Consider the following 14,604-nt stretch of genomic DNA (forward strand, 5'->3'; position numbering starts at 1 on the left):
GGGTCGAGGAGGCGTGGCCACACTGCCGGCGGAAGTGGAGCCCTCCGCGAGGGCGCAGGGCCGCCCGCGCCGGGCGAGAAAACTGGACTGTAGGATTAGGCCGAGCCAGTGATGGGTACGCGGGCGAACAGTGCAAAGCTGCACGGGAACGCTCGAGGTACCGAGGACGCGGCGCAGCGGCGGCGGGGAGAAAAGGCGCCCGGCAGCCGGGCGGCCCGCGCAGGTGCCCAAGGGGCGGGGCGGGCCGAGGGTGGGAGCCTGACGCCGCTGGAGGGCGGGAGGGCGTGGACGCGCGCGCCCCAGCGCGGGATGCGCGCGCACCTCCCGCGCCCTGGCTCCGCCCCGCCCGCGGGGCAAGGGGCCGCTGAGGCCCCGCCCACGCGCCTCGCCTGAGGCCGGTCAGCTCAGCCCAGGCCCCCGCCCCCGCCGCTTAAATGAGGCGGCGGGGAGCAGCCCCCGGAAACGGCCGGGCACTCGGAGGCTGGGAGCGTGGCGTCCGACGGCGGCGAGGCGCAGGTAACGTAGTGGCTAGGCGCCGCGCCAGCCGCGTAGCGTGCTGTGCCGCGAGGCCGTCTGATTTGCCAGGCTTGGGAGCGGGGCGAGATCGAGAGGGTGTAACCGGTCCCAGTGTCCCCTGCGTCCCTCCGTTGGACCCCCCCCGAGGAGACCGGGACCCTGAGAGGGGCGGCGACTCGCCGGCGTCTCCCGGCCTGCGCTCCGCACTCGGCACCCGCTCTAACGTGCTCCATCCAGCTCCTTGAGTTTGCGCTGGCGTCTGGGGAGAGGTGGCTTGGGCAGGTTGTGCCGTGCTCCAGCAGCCTGACTTGGACTTGCAGAGCTGAGGCTCTAGCTGGGATCCCCTAGTAATCCTGTGAAATAAAGCCGCTTGGAGACTCTGCTGGGAGCCCAGAGCCTGCACTTTCCTAAGCCCCCAACCGTCCTGTTTCCCTGCCATTCAGGGAAGCATTTCAATAAGCAGGCATCTTGGAGTGAGACCCCAAAGGACCCCTGCAGAAAATGGCCAACTTCCCCACGCTCTGTTGTTCTCCTGCTTTGTCAACGAGCCTTTCTTTAACCAGAGAGCATCATGGCAGAGCAGGTGGCCCTGAGCCGGACCCAGGTGTGCGGGATCCTGCGTGAAGAGCTGTACCAAGGCAATGCCTTCCATCAATCTGATACACACATCTTCATCATCATGGGTGCATCGGTGAGTCTCCCCCAGGCTTGGAGGGTGACATTGCCTCGGGTCCCTACGTGCTGGGTGCCTTGGCTTTCCCAGGCCACTGTCCGGAGGCCCCAGGGCCTCTGCTCAGTTGCCACTTCCATCCCAGTATCACCCAGTATGCACCCTTGCCAGGCCATTCTGAAATCTGTGCGCGGAAGACTTTAGAGACGCTCTCGTTGGACTTCTTCCTCCGCAGGGCAAACTGTGCACGGAGCAGGCTGTTCACTCTGTATCTCTTTCACACCTGTTTCTGGCTTGGTAGGTGTCACACAGTGAGTTGCAAAGGCATGTTCTGAGGCCCAAGCTTCACCTTCTCTGTCTGTACCACAGATCCCCTGGGAACAAACACTCGCCCTTCCTTTGAGTACCGTGTCATTACCCCAGCTCCCAAGGCCCGCGGAGAAGCTATGACCTGTCCCACCCCATCCCATTGTTCAGCCTGTGGAACTGACACTTTGTTCTAGAAGATCAAAGGGTAGAAGCGAAGGCACAGGTATAGCACACAGACCACACGTGATGTGGGGACAGGAGAGGGAGGGCAGTCCTAGTACAGCTCTTCGTCTTCACCTTCAGCATGAGCAGGACCCTGCTAACCATCCTGTGGCCCTTTCTGCCCGTAACCTGTCCTATAAGCTTAAGCAAGAACTCCACCAGAACTTTCAAGCTCTTGGTGAAGTGGGCATTATCTCTCTGCGCCATCCACGTCATAGTCCCCTTAGCTCTGACAGAACTTGGTTCCTAGTTCATGTGTCATAAGGTGTGCTCTGTAGACAGAGCCTGCGTCCGCCAACTTTGGCGACTCCAACGAGAACTCCGCAAAGGAGAGCAGGAGGCAGCAGGCAGTGCTGGGTGTGAGATGGGGCTCCGCCAGAGAGCCAGAGGGAGGGAAGGAAGGTAGGCTACCGCCAGCACTATCTCCTGAGTCTGTACCTCCTAGAGTAGGGGGACATAGGGACATGGGCTGGAGGGGAGCAGCCTTCGTCTCTACCCTGGCCCCAGTGTGTGCTCCTCTAACCCTAACCTGTGTTGGCCACGAGCTCTCACAGCTGGGAGTCTGACCATTAGGTCCAAGAAACAGATTGGAGGAGAAAGTTACTCAGGATTATGCCTCTTCCTTCCCCCACCCCCGTACCAGGCTGCCCTGGGAAGCTCCATCAGAGGGTCCCAGGCCACAAAAATGGTCTAGGACTGTGGGCTGTCAGCTCCTCAGATGCTTTGTTGAGAACACCCAAGCTCGCCACATGACTGGCCGGCGGCCCTCCTCCTCTGCACCTCAGTGTTTCTGCAGAGCAAATGGGGGCTTTTGAAACCAATGTCAAGGGACCTCAGGCTGAGCTCATTCTCTGAGTGGTCAGTGCCTCTGCCTGTGGCCGGCTCGATGTTGAGCAACTTTCCCTTGCAACTGATAGGGTTCCCCTTTGCTCTCCTCTGCTCTGAGAGTGACAGCCGGACCCTTCCAGAGCAGAAGTGGGGAGTGGGGGGAACCCCCTGTCCAGAATCGTCCACTCAAGGGGACTGGAACCAGGTGGGTGGGCCTGCCGTGCTCGGGCCGCGTCTAGAGCAGCTGCCACCATCCAGCCTCCGGTGTCCACGCCCTGCTTAGGAGAGGTGGGCAGAGTGGTGCGGAGGGCGCATTCTCCCAGACCTGCTCTTCTGGGAAACCCGCAAGTTCACTGCTCGTTCATCCAACACATAGCAACCAAGTGCCTTCTCTACAGTACAATGAGTGCCGGCCCCACCTTCCCCATGTGATCTGTGTGCTGGGTGGAAGGGACCCAAGGGGAGTTCCTAGTCCAATCAGAGCTTCTAGTGGCACATGGGACCGAAAACACCAGTGGGCCCTTGTGTCCCCCACCACCTCCAGCATACAGGTCCCAGGCAGAGCCAGGGTCAGGGAACATTCCACACAGAGAGCAGAGCAGACGCAGAGCCCCCAGTGGCAAAGGCCCCAGAGCAGGCTGGGCCCACGTGGCCGTCCCCTGCCCTTCCTCATTCCTCCTCTGCTTACCCAAGCCTCACTCTCCCGCCCGGCTTCCTTCCTGAGAGCGTCCTGATGCAGTTACCCAATAGGCCTTGAGCCGCTCTCTGTTCCTCCCATGTGGCCACTTGCCCCCCTTTCCAGGACTCCCACCCCCAGCCAGGAAGGGAGTGGAGATACTTAATGTCCCTGTCTGGAAAGCTCTGGAATGAAAGAAACCAGTTTCTCCTTATAGACCAGAGCCGGGGAGAGGGGAGCCTTGGGCCTGGCACATCATGTCCTCCCCCACCTGAGGGAACCTTGGACAGGCTGGAGGCCTCCCCCGCGCACAGGGGATGGAGAAAGGAGTGGGGAGAGAACAGGACAGGGAGTCTGCGTGGGCACTGCCGGCTCACTGCCGGCTTCTCAGCGAGGCCCTCACCTCTCTGGGCCTCCGTCTCCCCACCTGGTCCACGAGGACCATGGACTTGATAGCCGTTCAGGCCTCGTCCAGTGTCTGCCTAGGTGATGGGTTACCTGACAGTCCCGGCTCCTCTGTCTTTTGGGGACGTTTCTGGGCTGTTTTGGCCCCTTGGGTCGATAAGGTTCTTGCTGCGTCATGATGACCTTGGCACTTCCCCCAAAGGCCTGATGATTCATGAACCCCAGGGCGGAGGAGGGAACTTACCTCAACAGCCCCTAGGTTCTGTCTCCCCAGTTCCCAGGAGAGAGCTGGGCCGCAGCCAGGGCCCAGGCTCCACCCCGAGAGCCCAAGCACATACTTGACCCAGTGGCCCCTGGGGGCCGGGATGGCCCACCCCTCCAGGCCTCCAGCTGGCGGCTGGCCTCTGAGGGACTGGGCTGCCTACTCTGCCCTCGGATCCTCACAGAGATGTCGACAGTGTTTTGGGGTTTATAAAACTAGAAGCTGTGGTCAGACCAGGTGGCAACAGGCAGGCGGTGACCCAAGTCCCTTTGCCCCAGCTGGGACAGATGCTGGTAGCTGGTGAGCTTAAGAGGTCCTCCTTCTTCTGCTAAAGTCCCCGCATGTCCCCGCATGTCGCCACATGTCCCCAGGCAGCTCTTTCCCCACTGCTGTGCCCTCAGACGGAAACGAGGGGGTTGGGAAAGATTCGCATTTCTCCAGGAGACCCTGCGACCCCACCCGCCACGGTGTGCTGAGGTTTGGTCCGTGTCTTCCCATGCTCACTCTTGCAAAGGAGTCTGCTCTAGGCCGGTGGGGAGGGCCGACCAGCTCACCTCCCGTGCCGGGGAGCCGCCAGCAGGAACCCCTACCACCGTCCTGGGTCATACCTCACTTGGCCCTTGCACGACTTGGAGCCCAGCAGGCCTCTGGGCGCCAGGGCTGAGCTGAACGAGGCAAGCAGGTTCTGTCGGTAGCTAATCCCAGGGGAAGCCGCAGGAGCAAACAGCTTGGGGTGCTGGGCGCCGTGACTCAGCAGACAGCGGGCTTGTCCGCTGCCACCGGTCTGCTGCCCGCAGCCCGTCCCGAGTCTTCCCAACCCACTGGAGTTTGGTCATGAGCAAACATGACCTGAGCCCTGCTGGTGGGAGAAGCCAGAGGCGGCCGCTGACTGTCTGCTGTGGTGGGGTCCCTGGGCGGGGGGGTTGGGGTTGGACCAGGAAGCACCAGTGAGAGCAGCGGCAGGAAGGTGGCCATGATGACGGGGACCCGCTGCAGACTGCTGGGGAGGTCTGTTGGGGACAGTGAGCGGATGTGAGCAGCGGTGCCCACACAGCCAGCCCTGGTTTGGGAACCACCTGTTTTAGGAGTTGGGGATCCTGGTGGAGCCCGGAGACGCCCAGGAAACACTTGTCACTGCGGGCTGGGCCCACACGCACAGCCTCACCTGAAACCCCGGGGGGACGGCAGGCCGCCCCAGGAGCCTTGGTGGAGCAAAGGCCAGGAGGAAACTCGAGCATTTGAGGCACAGGGCGCCCCTGAGCCCTGCACCTGCCCCCCACCCCCGAGAAGGGGCTTCCCACTCGGGGCTCCCTGCGGGCCCTCCTGAAGCTCTCCCAGGGCTGGGGGCAGGGCGTTGAACCATGGTGGCCCGGCTTTGGTTCTGGCCATGGGGCTTCCCGTTTGCAGGTCCAAGAGTTCATAGAAATGAGCTTATCCAGTGGTTACATGGCTTCTCGAAGGCAGTTTTGCATTGAATATCCAGGTCCTTATTCCCCGAGTCCACTTTTCTGCCTACAGCCAGTGCAGCCTGCCCCAGCCTGCCTTACTGTCTCGGCACTGATCGGCGGTGCCCGGAGCAGCGTGGGTTCGCAGCCCAGGCCCGTCCCACACCCTGATCACAGGGCGGGCAGATGGAAGGGTGCCTGCCCCGCTGGTCCGTGGGAGCCTGTGGCCGTTCCTGCCTCTGCCTCTCTCACCTGGACTGGAGAGTTCCTTTGCTCACAGAACTGAAGCGTATTGGGGTGGCTCAGGGACCGAACTGGTATGCTTTCTAGGGCGTCCTCTGTGGAATTTCTGGGATCTGCCATCTTGTTGCTTCAAGTTGCCGTGTGCTTCTGTTGTGGAAAACTTCACACGTCGGCAAAGTTGGTGCCGTGGGGCCACGAGGGGCGCCTGGGTGGCTCCGGTCGGGTGAGCGTCCGGCTTCTGGTTTCAGCTCAGGGCGTGATCCCACGGCTGAGAGATCCAGCCCTGTGTCAGACTCTGTGCGGAGCGTGGAGCTGGTGGGGCTCTCCCTCCCCCTGCTACGTGTCTCACTCTCTTTCTCCAAAAAAAAAAAAAAAAAAAGGCGCAACAAATGGCCACGGTCCATTGCCCAGTTCCATGATAATCTGCCTCTTTTTTCAAAAAAATTATTTATTGATTTGACAGAGCGCAGGGAGAGTGGCAGGCAGAGGGAGCAGCAGGCTCCCCACCAAGCAAGGAGCCCGATGCAGGGTTCGATCCCAGGACCCTGGGATCATGACCTGAGCCGAAGGCAGACGCTTAACTGACTGAGCCCCCCGGGCGCCCTGAAATTCTGTCTTCCTTCACCCACTCCCCACTCTCTGCTCAACTATTGTTTTTCAGGGTTTGGTTTTTTTGGACAAAGTTGAAATGCACTGAAATGCACCGATCTCAATGGTGCAGTAGGTTGCACAACTTTATCACAATATAGGACTCTTGCGGGCACCTGGGTGGCACAGACAGTGAGGCGTCTGACTTGGTTTCAGCTCAGGTCATGATCTCAGGGTCCTGGACTCGAGCCCCACATTGGACTCCACACTCAGCACGGAGTCTGTCTGAGATTCTCTTTCTCCCACCCCTTTTGCTCCTCCCACTTGTGCTGTGTGTGTGTGTGTGTGTGTCTGCCTGTCTGTCTGTCTGTCTCTCTCAAATAAATCAATATTTTTTTAAGAATGTATAGGGCTGGGCGCGTGGGTGGCTCAGTCATTAAGCGTCTGCCTTCGGCTCGGGTCATTATCCTGGGATCTTGGAATCGAGCCCCGCATCGGGCTCCCTGCTCAGCAGGAGGCCTGCTTCTCCCTCTCCCACTCCCCCTGCTTGTGTTCTGTCTCTCGCTGTCGTCTCTGTCAAATAAATAAATTAAAATTTTTTTTAAAAAAAGAACGTATAGGGCCTTTCTCTCCATCTCTCACATGAGCATCTGGGCTGTGTCTCCATTTCTCTGATGCTTGGTGTCACCTGCCTTCCGGCTTACAGCCGTCCCAACGACCGGGAAACAGCCGCGTTTCCGTTTCTCGTTTTTTCTCGGGAAACTTGCCTTTTCCCTTCAGCTGATGATCTTGGGTACTTTCTCGTGCGTTTGTTAGAATCTAGTCAGTTTTCCATGGGGCCGTCTTCTTACTTTGGTGCGTGAGCAGGTTATATATTCTGGTTATAGAGGCAGGGTCTGCCCCAGAATGGAGTTCCCTGTTTCTGCAATTTTGGTGGAATTCTTGGAATTTTAAAAAAGTTGTGTTTTGGGACGCCTGGGTGGCTCAGTTGGTTAAGCAGCTGCCTTCGGCTCAGGTCATGATTCCAGCGTCTTGGGATCGAGTCCCATATCGGGCTTCTTGCTCCGCGGGGAGCCTGCTTCTCCCTCTGCTTCTGTCTGCCATTCTGTCTGCCTGTGTTCGCTTGCTCTCCCTCTCTCTCTGATAAATAAATAAAATCTTAAAAAAAAAAAGAAAGAAAAAGATTTATTTAAAAAAAAAAAGTTGTGTTTTTATTCGTCTTTGGCAAACACCAGGTTTTGGCTTTCTTAATATTTTCTTTGGGTTTATGTTCTGGTTTTGTTTTTGTTTTGTTTTTTAAGATTTTACTTATTTAGTTGAGAGAGAGAGAGCGTGAGCATGGGGAGTAGCGGAGGGAGAAGCAGGCTCCCCACCGAGCAGGGAGCCCGACACGGGGCTTGATCCGAGGACCCCGGGATCATGACCTGAGCTGAAGGCCCACGCTTCACCAACCAAGCCACTCAGGCGCCCCTATTTTCTGTTTTAGTAACGTCTATTTTTCATTATTCCCTGCTCGTAATTTGTTTGGCTTTAAAGTTCTACTCCTTCGTCTGACTTCGTAAATCAGTCCCTGCGCTCATTAGGCCTGACCTAAAGCGGCATCTCACGCCATAGGTCATGCCCTTTGGTCCGCGAGCTGTCAGGCATCTTCGTAGCCTGTGCACGGTTCAGAAGCCGGCGTTTGGCCTGGGTGTGGCTTCGCCTGCTCACCCTGTGACCAGAGATTGTGATCTGAGTGGTACGTGTGGTCACAGGGCAGGTGGCCTGTCGCGGTGCCCCCCGCGGCTGAGTGGTGACCCTGAGCCAGCATCCGGACTGAAGGGGAAGAGACCATCTAGGTCATGCCCCCAGCCCCCAGCTTCTCCTAACCACGCCTGTTCCCTCCGCCCCAGGGCGACCTGGCCAAGAAGAAGATCTACCCCACCATCTGGTAAGCATGTCCCCCCACTGTCCCACCGTCCCCAGCCCTCCCTGCCCTCCCTGCCCTGGCCCCAGCAATGCCGCGCCCTCAGGTGGTTGTTCCGGGATGGCCTTCTGCCTGAAGACACCTTCATCGTGGGCTACGCCCGCTCCCGCCTCACAGTGGCCGACATCCGAAAACAGAGCGAGCCCTTCTTCAAAGTGAGTGGCTTCTGGGGGTCTCCAGGAGGGACAGGCGCCCCTCCTGCCTGGAGCGCTTCTCCCCTTTGCCTTCCCCCACAGCAGCCGTGCCGCGCAGCCACAGCCCTGCACAGGGCAAGGTGCGGGGAGCCCACGGGCATGGGAGCCCTGTTTCCAACTCCCCTCTGACCTCGACCCTGCTGTGCCTCCCATACACGCCCCCCGGGGGCCCAGAGCCAAAAAAGTGTCTTCACCCCGAAAGTCTTACACATCTGCCTTTCCCCAACACACCGTGCTTTGGTGCCTTGACTTTGGAGAGAGCCAGGTCTCAGCCTCCCGAAATCTGACTTCATGTCAGGGCCTGGGGTCCCCAGAGGTGACTGCTGGGCCCCATCCCATGTGGTGGTGTGCTGCCTCGGCCTCCCCTGTGGGTCTGTAACGCTGACAACGTGGGGGTGAAGCCGGTGTGGGCTCGAATGACTGAGTTCTGAGGGAGCGCGCCAGTATGAGGAGGGGAGGGCCGGGCAGGGGTCAGTGTCCCTGTGTCGATCTTTCTCAGGCCACACCAGAGGAGAAGCCCAAGCTGGAGGAGTTCTTTGCCCGCAACTCCTATGTGGCTGGCCAGTACGACGACGCGGCCTCCTACGAGCGCCTCAACAGCCATGTGAATGCCCTCCACCAGGGGCCACAGACCAACCGCCTCTTTTACCTGGCCTTGCCCCCCACGGTCTACGAGGCGGTCACCAAGCACATCCATGAGACCTGCATGAGCCAGACGTAAGGCTTGTCTTTTCCCTGCCTCTTAGGTGTGCCCTGTCCTGGTGTGGCCGGGCCTGGTGGTTGTCGGAGAGTCCCTGGGGCAAGCTAGTCCACCGAGTTGGAAAAGGATGGTGACCCCTGTTTGTTCTCTACAGGAGTTAGCTCTTGAAAGACGAGAATAGGGCATGAACACAGGGGTTTTGTAATAGCGTTTGCCAGAAATGCTACCGCGCTTCTTGCCTTGGAAACCCTCCCTAGGGCCCTCCTGGCCCATCTTGCCAGAAATCCAGCTTTCCCTCGCCGCTGTTCCTGCGAGGACCACAAGGTGGCGGTGTTGCTCCACGAAACTGCCGCTGGTCTGTTTTCTGGTTTTTCTGCGCTTCCCGCGGTCCCCTTGGTGGCCACGAGGTGGCGGTGTTGCTCCGCAAGAATTTGGCTTTGTGGCGCCCTGGCCTCTGCCAGTCCGTCTTGTCCCTCGAACCCACTGTCGTCTCTTTCATTTCGTTTTGGATTTGAACGCAGAGTGGTACGTCAACTCTCCAAGGGGACTAGCCAAGAAAGGAGCGTTCTTCCATTTTAAAATCTGCGGAGGCAGCTGTGCCCTTGACATCCCCTCCCCCTGCTCCCCCACCAGCTCCCGGGCTAGTCCTGACTGAGACCCACCCCCCCCCCCCGGGGCCGGAAGGGCACAGGACCCTGGAGCACTCATCCCAGCGAGCAGCCGGCTGGGTGGGAGGGCTTCTGAGGAAGTTTTCAGTGTAGCATGGGGGGCATGGTGGACAGGAGGTGTCCTCTGGTCTGGGGACTCTGTGCCAGCTGAGCACGAAGACGGGAAACTTCTGCCTCTCCTGGAGGGCGGAGACGTGGGGGGAGATGAGGCGCCAGCCCTTGCTGTCGAGGGAGGGTGCAGGGTGACAGTGACACTGCTCTGGGCTCCCGCAGAGGCTGGAACCGTGTCATTGTGGAGAAGCCCTTCGGGAGGGACCTGCAGAGCTCCGACAGGCTGTCCAACCACATCTCCTCCTTGTTCCGTGAGGACCAGATCTACCGCATCGACCACTATCTGGGCAAGGAGATGGTCCAGAACCTCATGGTGCTGAGGTGGGGCTGGGCCTGAGCGACGGGGTGGGGACGGATGCTGGGTATGGGGTGGGCACTCGTGGGGCCCCACCCGTCCTGCTGTTGCGCCCCAGGGTACAGCAGCGCACTCCACACTGCCCCCGCTGCAGGTTTGCCAACAGGATCTTTGGCCCCATTTGGAACCGGGACAACATAGCCTGCGTCATTCTCACGTTCAAGGAGCCCTTTGGCACCGAGGGCCGCGGGGGCTACTTCGACGAATTCGGGATCATCCGGTGAGCGTGTGTCTCCCCTTCCCGGGACGTCAGCATAGGCAAGGGGTGCGATCTTGCTGTTCTGCGGGGTCACCACTCCCTGTTCTTGGGGGCTCCTCCTCCCCCAAGATTGAGATTCACGAGTGGGTGACTGAGCAGTCAGCGTCAGCTGCAAAGGGGAGTGTCCCTGTCTCTTTCCTTGCCTGAGGGGACCTCCACGGGTAGACGTGGGCTCAGGAAGCCAGTGTCCTGGCTTGCTGCTGGAGAGCCCTGTCTGAACTGCTGAGCCCCCCCTGCGCCTCCGGCCCCGGTCGAAGGCCCTGAGCCGAGCCCCCCTGCGCCTCCCTCCGCAGGGACGTGATGCAGAACCACCTGCTGCAGATGCTGTGTCTCGTGGCCATGGAGAAGCCGGCTTCCACGGACTCGGACGATGTCCGGGACGAGAAGGTGCCCTGAGGTGTCCCCTTCTGGCCCCTGCCGCCACGACTGTCTCCCGGGCTCATCCACTGCCTCTCCTTCTGGAGAGAAGGAGGGCGGGTCTGGGTGGTCCCGGGGAGCCGTCGGATGGGAGGGCCGCGGCCACGGGCTCTGCATGGTGAGCCACGCAGACTGCGTGGGTCCCCCCGTGTCTGCTGGCTGGTCACAGCGCCGGGAAGCCCGCCGTGCGTGGTGCCCCAGCTCCCGCACGTCTGCCGCCCTCGCCCAAGGAGCCCCTCTCTCCCGGCTCGCTCCCAGGTCAAGGTGCTGAAGTGTATCTCTGAGGTGCAGGCCGACAACGTGGTCCTGGGCCAGTACGTGGGGAACCCCAGCGGAGAGGGGGAGTCCACGAAAGGCTACCTGGACGACCCCACGGTGCCGCGCGGGTCCACCACTGCCACCTTCGCGGCCGTGGTGCTCTACGTGGAGAACGAGAGGTGGGACGGTAGGTGCCCCCCGCCCCGGGGTGCGGCCCCCACGCCCCGTCGCGCCCCTCCCGCGTGACGCCGCCGCGCCCTGCACAGGGGTGCCCTTCGTCCTGCGCTGCGGCAAGGCCCTGAACGAGCGCAAGGCTGAGGTGCGGCTGCAGTTCCGCGACGTGGCCGGCGACATCTTCCGGCAGCAGTGCAAGCGCAACGAGCTGGTGATCCGCGTGCAGCCCAACGAGGCCGTGTACACCAAGATGATGACCAAGAAGCCCGGCATGTTCTTCAACCCCGAGGAGTCTGAGCTCGACCTGACCTACGGCAACAGATACAAGGTGGGCGCCTGGCCCCGGGCGGCGGCGGGGAGGGGGCGGCGGCAGGCTCAGGCGGCCACAGCGCAAAGCCTCCCCCCACAGAACGTGAAGCTCCCCGATGCCTACGAGCGCCTCATCCTGGACGTCTTCTGCGGGAACCAGATGCACTTCGTGCGCAGGTGAGGGGCGCCCCTGGGCCCTGGGTGCGCCCCGGGGCGGGGCTGGGCTCCAAGCGGCAGGGCCGCGGCCCCGTGCCCCCGCCAGCACCCCCAGAGCTGTGCGGTGTCCCCTTAGTGACGAGCTCCGGGAAGCCTGGCGGATCTTCACGCCGCTGCTGCACAAGATCGAGCGGGAGAGGCTCCAGCCCATCCCTTACGTTTACGGCAGGTAAGGGGCCGGGCGGGGGGCTGCGGGGGGGGGGGGCAGGGACGGCTCGCGGGGGCCCCGGGGCGCCCTCACAGCTCCCCCTCTGCCTGTCACTCTCCCAGCCGAGGCCCCGCGGAGGCAGATGATCTGATGAAGAGAGTGGGCTTCCAGTACGAGGGCACCTACAAGTGGGTGAACCCCCACAAGCTCTGAGCCCTGAGCCCCAGGTCCCCACCCCCCCCACCTCGGCCCCGTCTTGGTTCCTCCCACTTGCCCGTCACCCCAGCCTCGCATCGGGAGTGCTCCGGGGCCACAGGCCTCGGCCTCACATTCCCGGCCCCGGGCAGCCCGGGCCCAGTACATTCCTCCACTAGCAAAGCACTCGAGACCCGCGCTGTGACCGTCTCTAGCTGCCACTGGCCCTTCCTGAGCCAGCTTCTGTCCACTGGCCTGAGCCTCCACAGAAAGAAGTAGAGTGGCTTTCCCATCTGTCCTGGGCTCCTCCACCCAGGGCAGGGGTGAAGGCTGTCCGAAGGGGGCGGTGGGCAGGCATCTGTGGGCCAGGGGCCAACCCCACACTCCTGCTGGCTGTGAGCGAGGTCCTCGGAACTGAGGGGACGGGCTCAAGCGCTTCACACGAGGCTCAGTGCCACTCGACATTCCTGGTCACCCGCTGGAAGGGACCTCCGTGCTGCCCTGCAGCCCCCGGTGTCTCGGGCCCCCTGGATGCCCCTCTGCCCTCCCCCCCACCCAGCACTCCCCAACTCTGCACTCCATGGCCCGCCCACTCACCACTGGAAAAGCAGAAACGGCCAGCCCCTGCCATTAAATCCACAAACACACCCGCCTGCTCCCTGCTTGTTTCCTTCTGACCCTGTTACCCCTGCAGGAGGGCGCCTGGGCCAGCCCGGCCCACCAAGGGCCCACGAGTGCCTGAGTCCCACCACCTGGTTCCCCTCAGCCACGTCTTTCCCCAGCGGGGGTTTGGCAGTCCAGGCCTAACCCTGAGCCCACATCTAGTCGAGACTGAGCCCTGCTCCCCGAGGGCCCCCACACATGCACACTCACCTGTGTTCCTCGCTCCGTCGTCCTCTGCGGGATTTTGTCACCAGGCCATGGAGGGGTACGAGGTTGGGCCACATTCATTCCACCACACTTGCTGCCCACATGGGCCTCCTCCGCCTTGACCTTGTCCCCACCACAGTGAGGACTCCTCACAGAATCGCTGAGGGCCTTTACATGCACTGCCAGTCCACGGAGGCAAGAAGTGTTTAGGAAAGAGAGGCAGTGGGCTCTTGTGACTGACCCCGGATGCCAGGGCGGCGGGGAGGGGGCATAGCTGCGACAAGGCACATGGGCCCGGGCCCGGGAGGGGAAGCCTGAGACTGTGTCCTCCCATGGCTCCCGAGGCCAGAAGTGGGAAATCCAGGTGTGGCTGGGCCGGGCTCCCTCCGGAGATTCTAGGGGCCCACCTTGCCTTTTCCCACTGTGGCGGCATCCTGAACCTTCCTTGGCTGGCAGACCGTTCACTCAGTGTCTGCGCCCAACCCTACGTTCTGCCCTGTGTGCTTGTGTGTCTCTTGGTTCCTCTTAGGACAGCAGCCCTGTCAGATTAGGGGTCGTTCTCTTCCGTGACCTCCATCTGACTTGACCTTGATTACCTCTGTAAACAGTCCCCTTTCCAGATAAGGCCACGTTCCAGGGATCCCGGCGGTTGCGGTGGGGGGGTGGGGAGTGCTCCTCCCAGTACACTGCCCTGTGCTCCCCTCCCCCCCAGGCCTACTCAACAATAGTGCAGCACCAGCGCCCGGGGCTCTGGGAGGTGCAGCCAGCCCAGGACGAAAGGACAGTATGATCAGATGGCAGTACATTTTATGGAGGGAACAAGTGGTCCAGAAAATCACTCAAGGTGGCGGGGGAGAGTGGGGAGGCTCCGCTCCCTGGGAGGGGGAGACTTAGCCCAGGGCTCCGTGGTTGTCGGGGCTCAGCCCCTCTCTCCCCACGCCCGTTGGGGAGGCAATTACCTGGAGCTTTTCACCCCAGCCATCCAAGCCTTACCTGGTCCTGCCGGTGAGAACCAGCTGGAGAGCCTGGTGAGGGCGAGGGAGACGGGCGCAGTCTGGCCGAGTGCTGGCTGGTCTGGGGGGAGGGGAGCCACGCAGGCTGGCCTGTTCCGCTCCGTAAGCCAGGGGACTGTAGCGGCCCTCCTGGATGCTGTCTGCGCTCTCCCCATCCCCTCCTGTGACCAGGAGAGGGGGTACACTCAGGTGAGGTGAGGAAGGAGGTCACTGAGGTCACCAAACAGGGAAGGTGGGAGCTCTGTGGGGTTAGGACAAATCACATCCCCCTAAGTGGTGACTTAACTCAGTGGGCTCTGGACCTCAAGATCCACCCCAGCCCAGGTCCATGCAGAGCAGCCAAGAAGACTCCATGTGGACAGGATTGGAGGCCAGGCTCCACCCTGCGGGCAGTGGCCTTGGTCCTTCCTGGTGCCGGGGACCTCCTGGAGAGGGGGCCAGCCTAGGGACTCGCAGGTTCCGCTGTAGCCCTCTGGCTCCCACGGAGCTGCCAAGGGTCTTGCCCTTGACTGCAGAGCAGCCTCATGCCTGATGAGCTGGGGTGACAAAAGGAATGGGGCAGCGGGAGTCCCTGAAGATGTGACCAC

General features: G+C 61.4%; 1 protein-coding gene across 3 annotated transcripts; it reads left to right on the forward strand.

Moving 5' to 3' along the window:
* The first annotated feature begins 13 nt into the window (after nt 1–13).
* G6PD (glucose-6-phosphate dehydrogenase) lies at nt 14–12,781 on the forward strand. Of its 3 annotated transcripts, none has more exons than XM_044235815.1 (13): nt 14–223; nt 1,080–1,207; nt 8,057–8,094; nt 8,177–8,285; nt 8,824–9,041; nt 9,966–10,124; nt 10,253–10,378; nt 10,711–10,804; nt 11,093–11,279; nt 11,359–11,594; nt 11,676–11,752; nt 11,868–11,960; nt 12,062–12,781. In XM_044235815.1, the coding sequence occupies exons 1-13, from the start codon at nt 112–114 to the stop codon at nt 12,150–12,152; spliced, it is 1,668 nt and encodes a 555-aa protein (XP_044091750.1). In that variant the 5' UTR covers nt 14–111; the 3' UTR covers nt 12,153–12,781. The 3 variants fall into 3 exon arrangements, with proteins under 3 accessions (XP_044091750.1, XP_044091752.1, XP_044091751.1); XM_044235817.1 differs by having other exon boundaries at nt 14–157; XM_044235816.1 differs by lacking the exon at nt 14–223 and adding an exon at nt 411–516.
* The last annotated feature ends 1,823 nt before the right edge of the window (nt 12,782–14,604 follow it).

The sequence above is a fragment of the Neovison vison genome, chromosome X (genome assembly GCF_020171115.1).
Source record: "Neovison vison isolate M4711 chromosome X, ASM_NN_V1, whole genome shotgun sequence".
Taxonomy (NCBI): Eukaryota; Metazoa; Chordata; class Mammalia; order Carnivora; family Mustelidae; genus Neogale; species Neogale vison.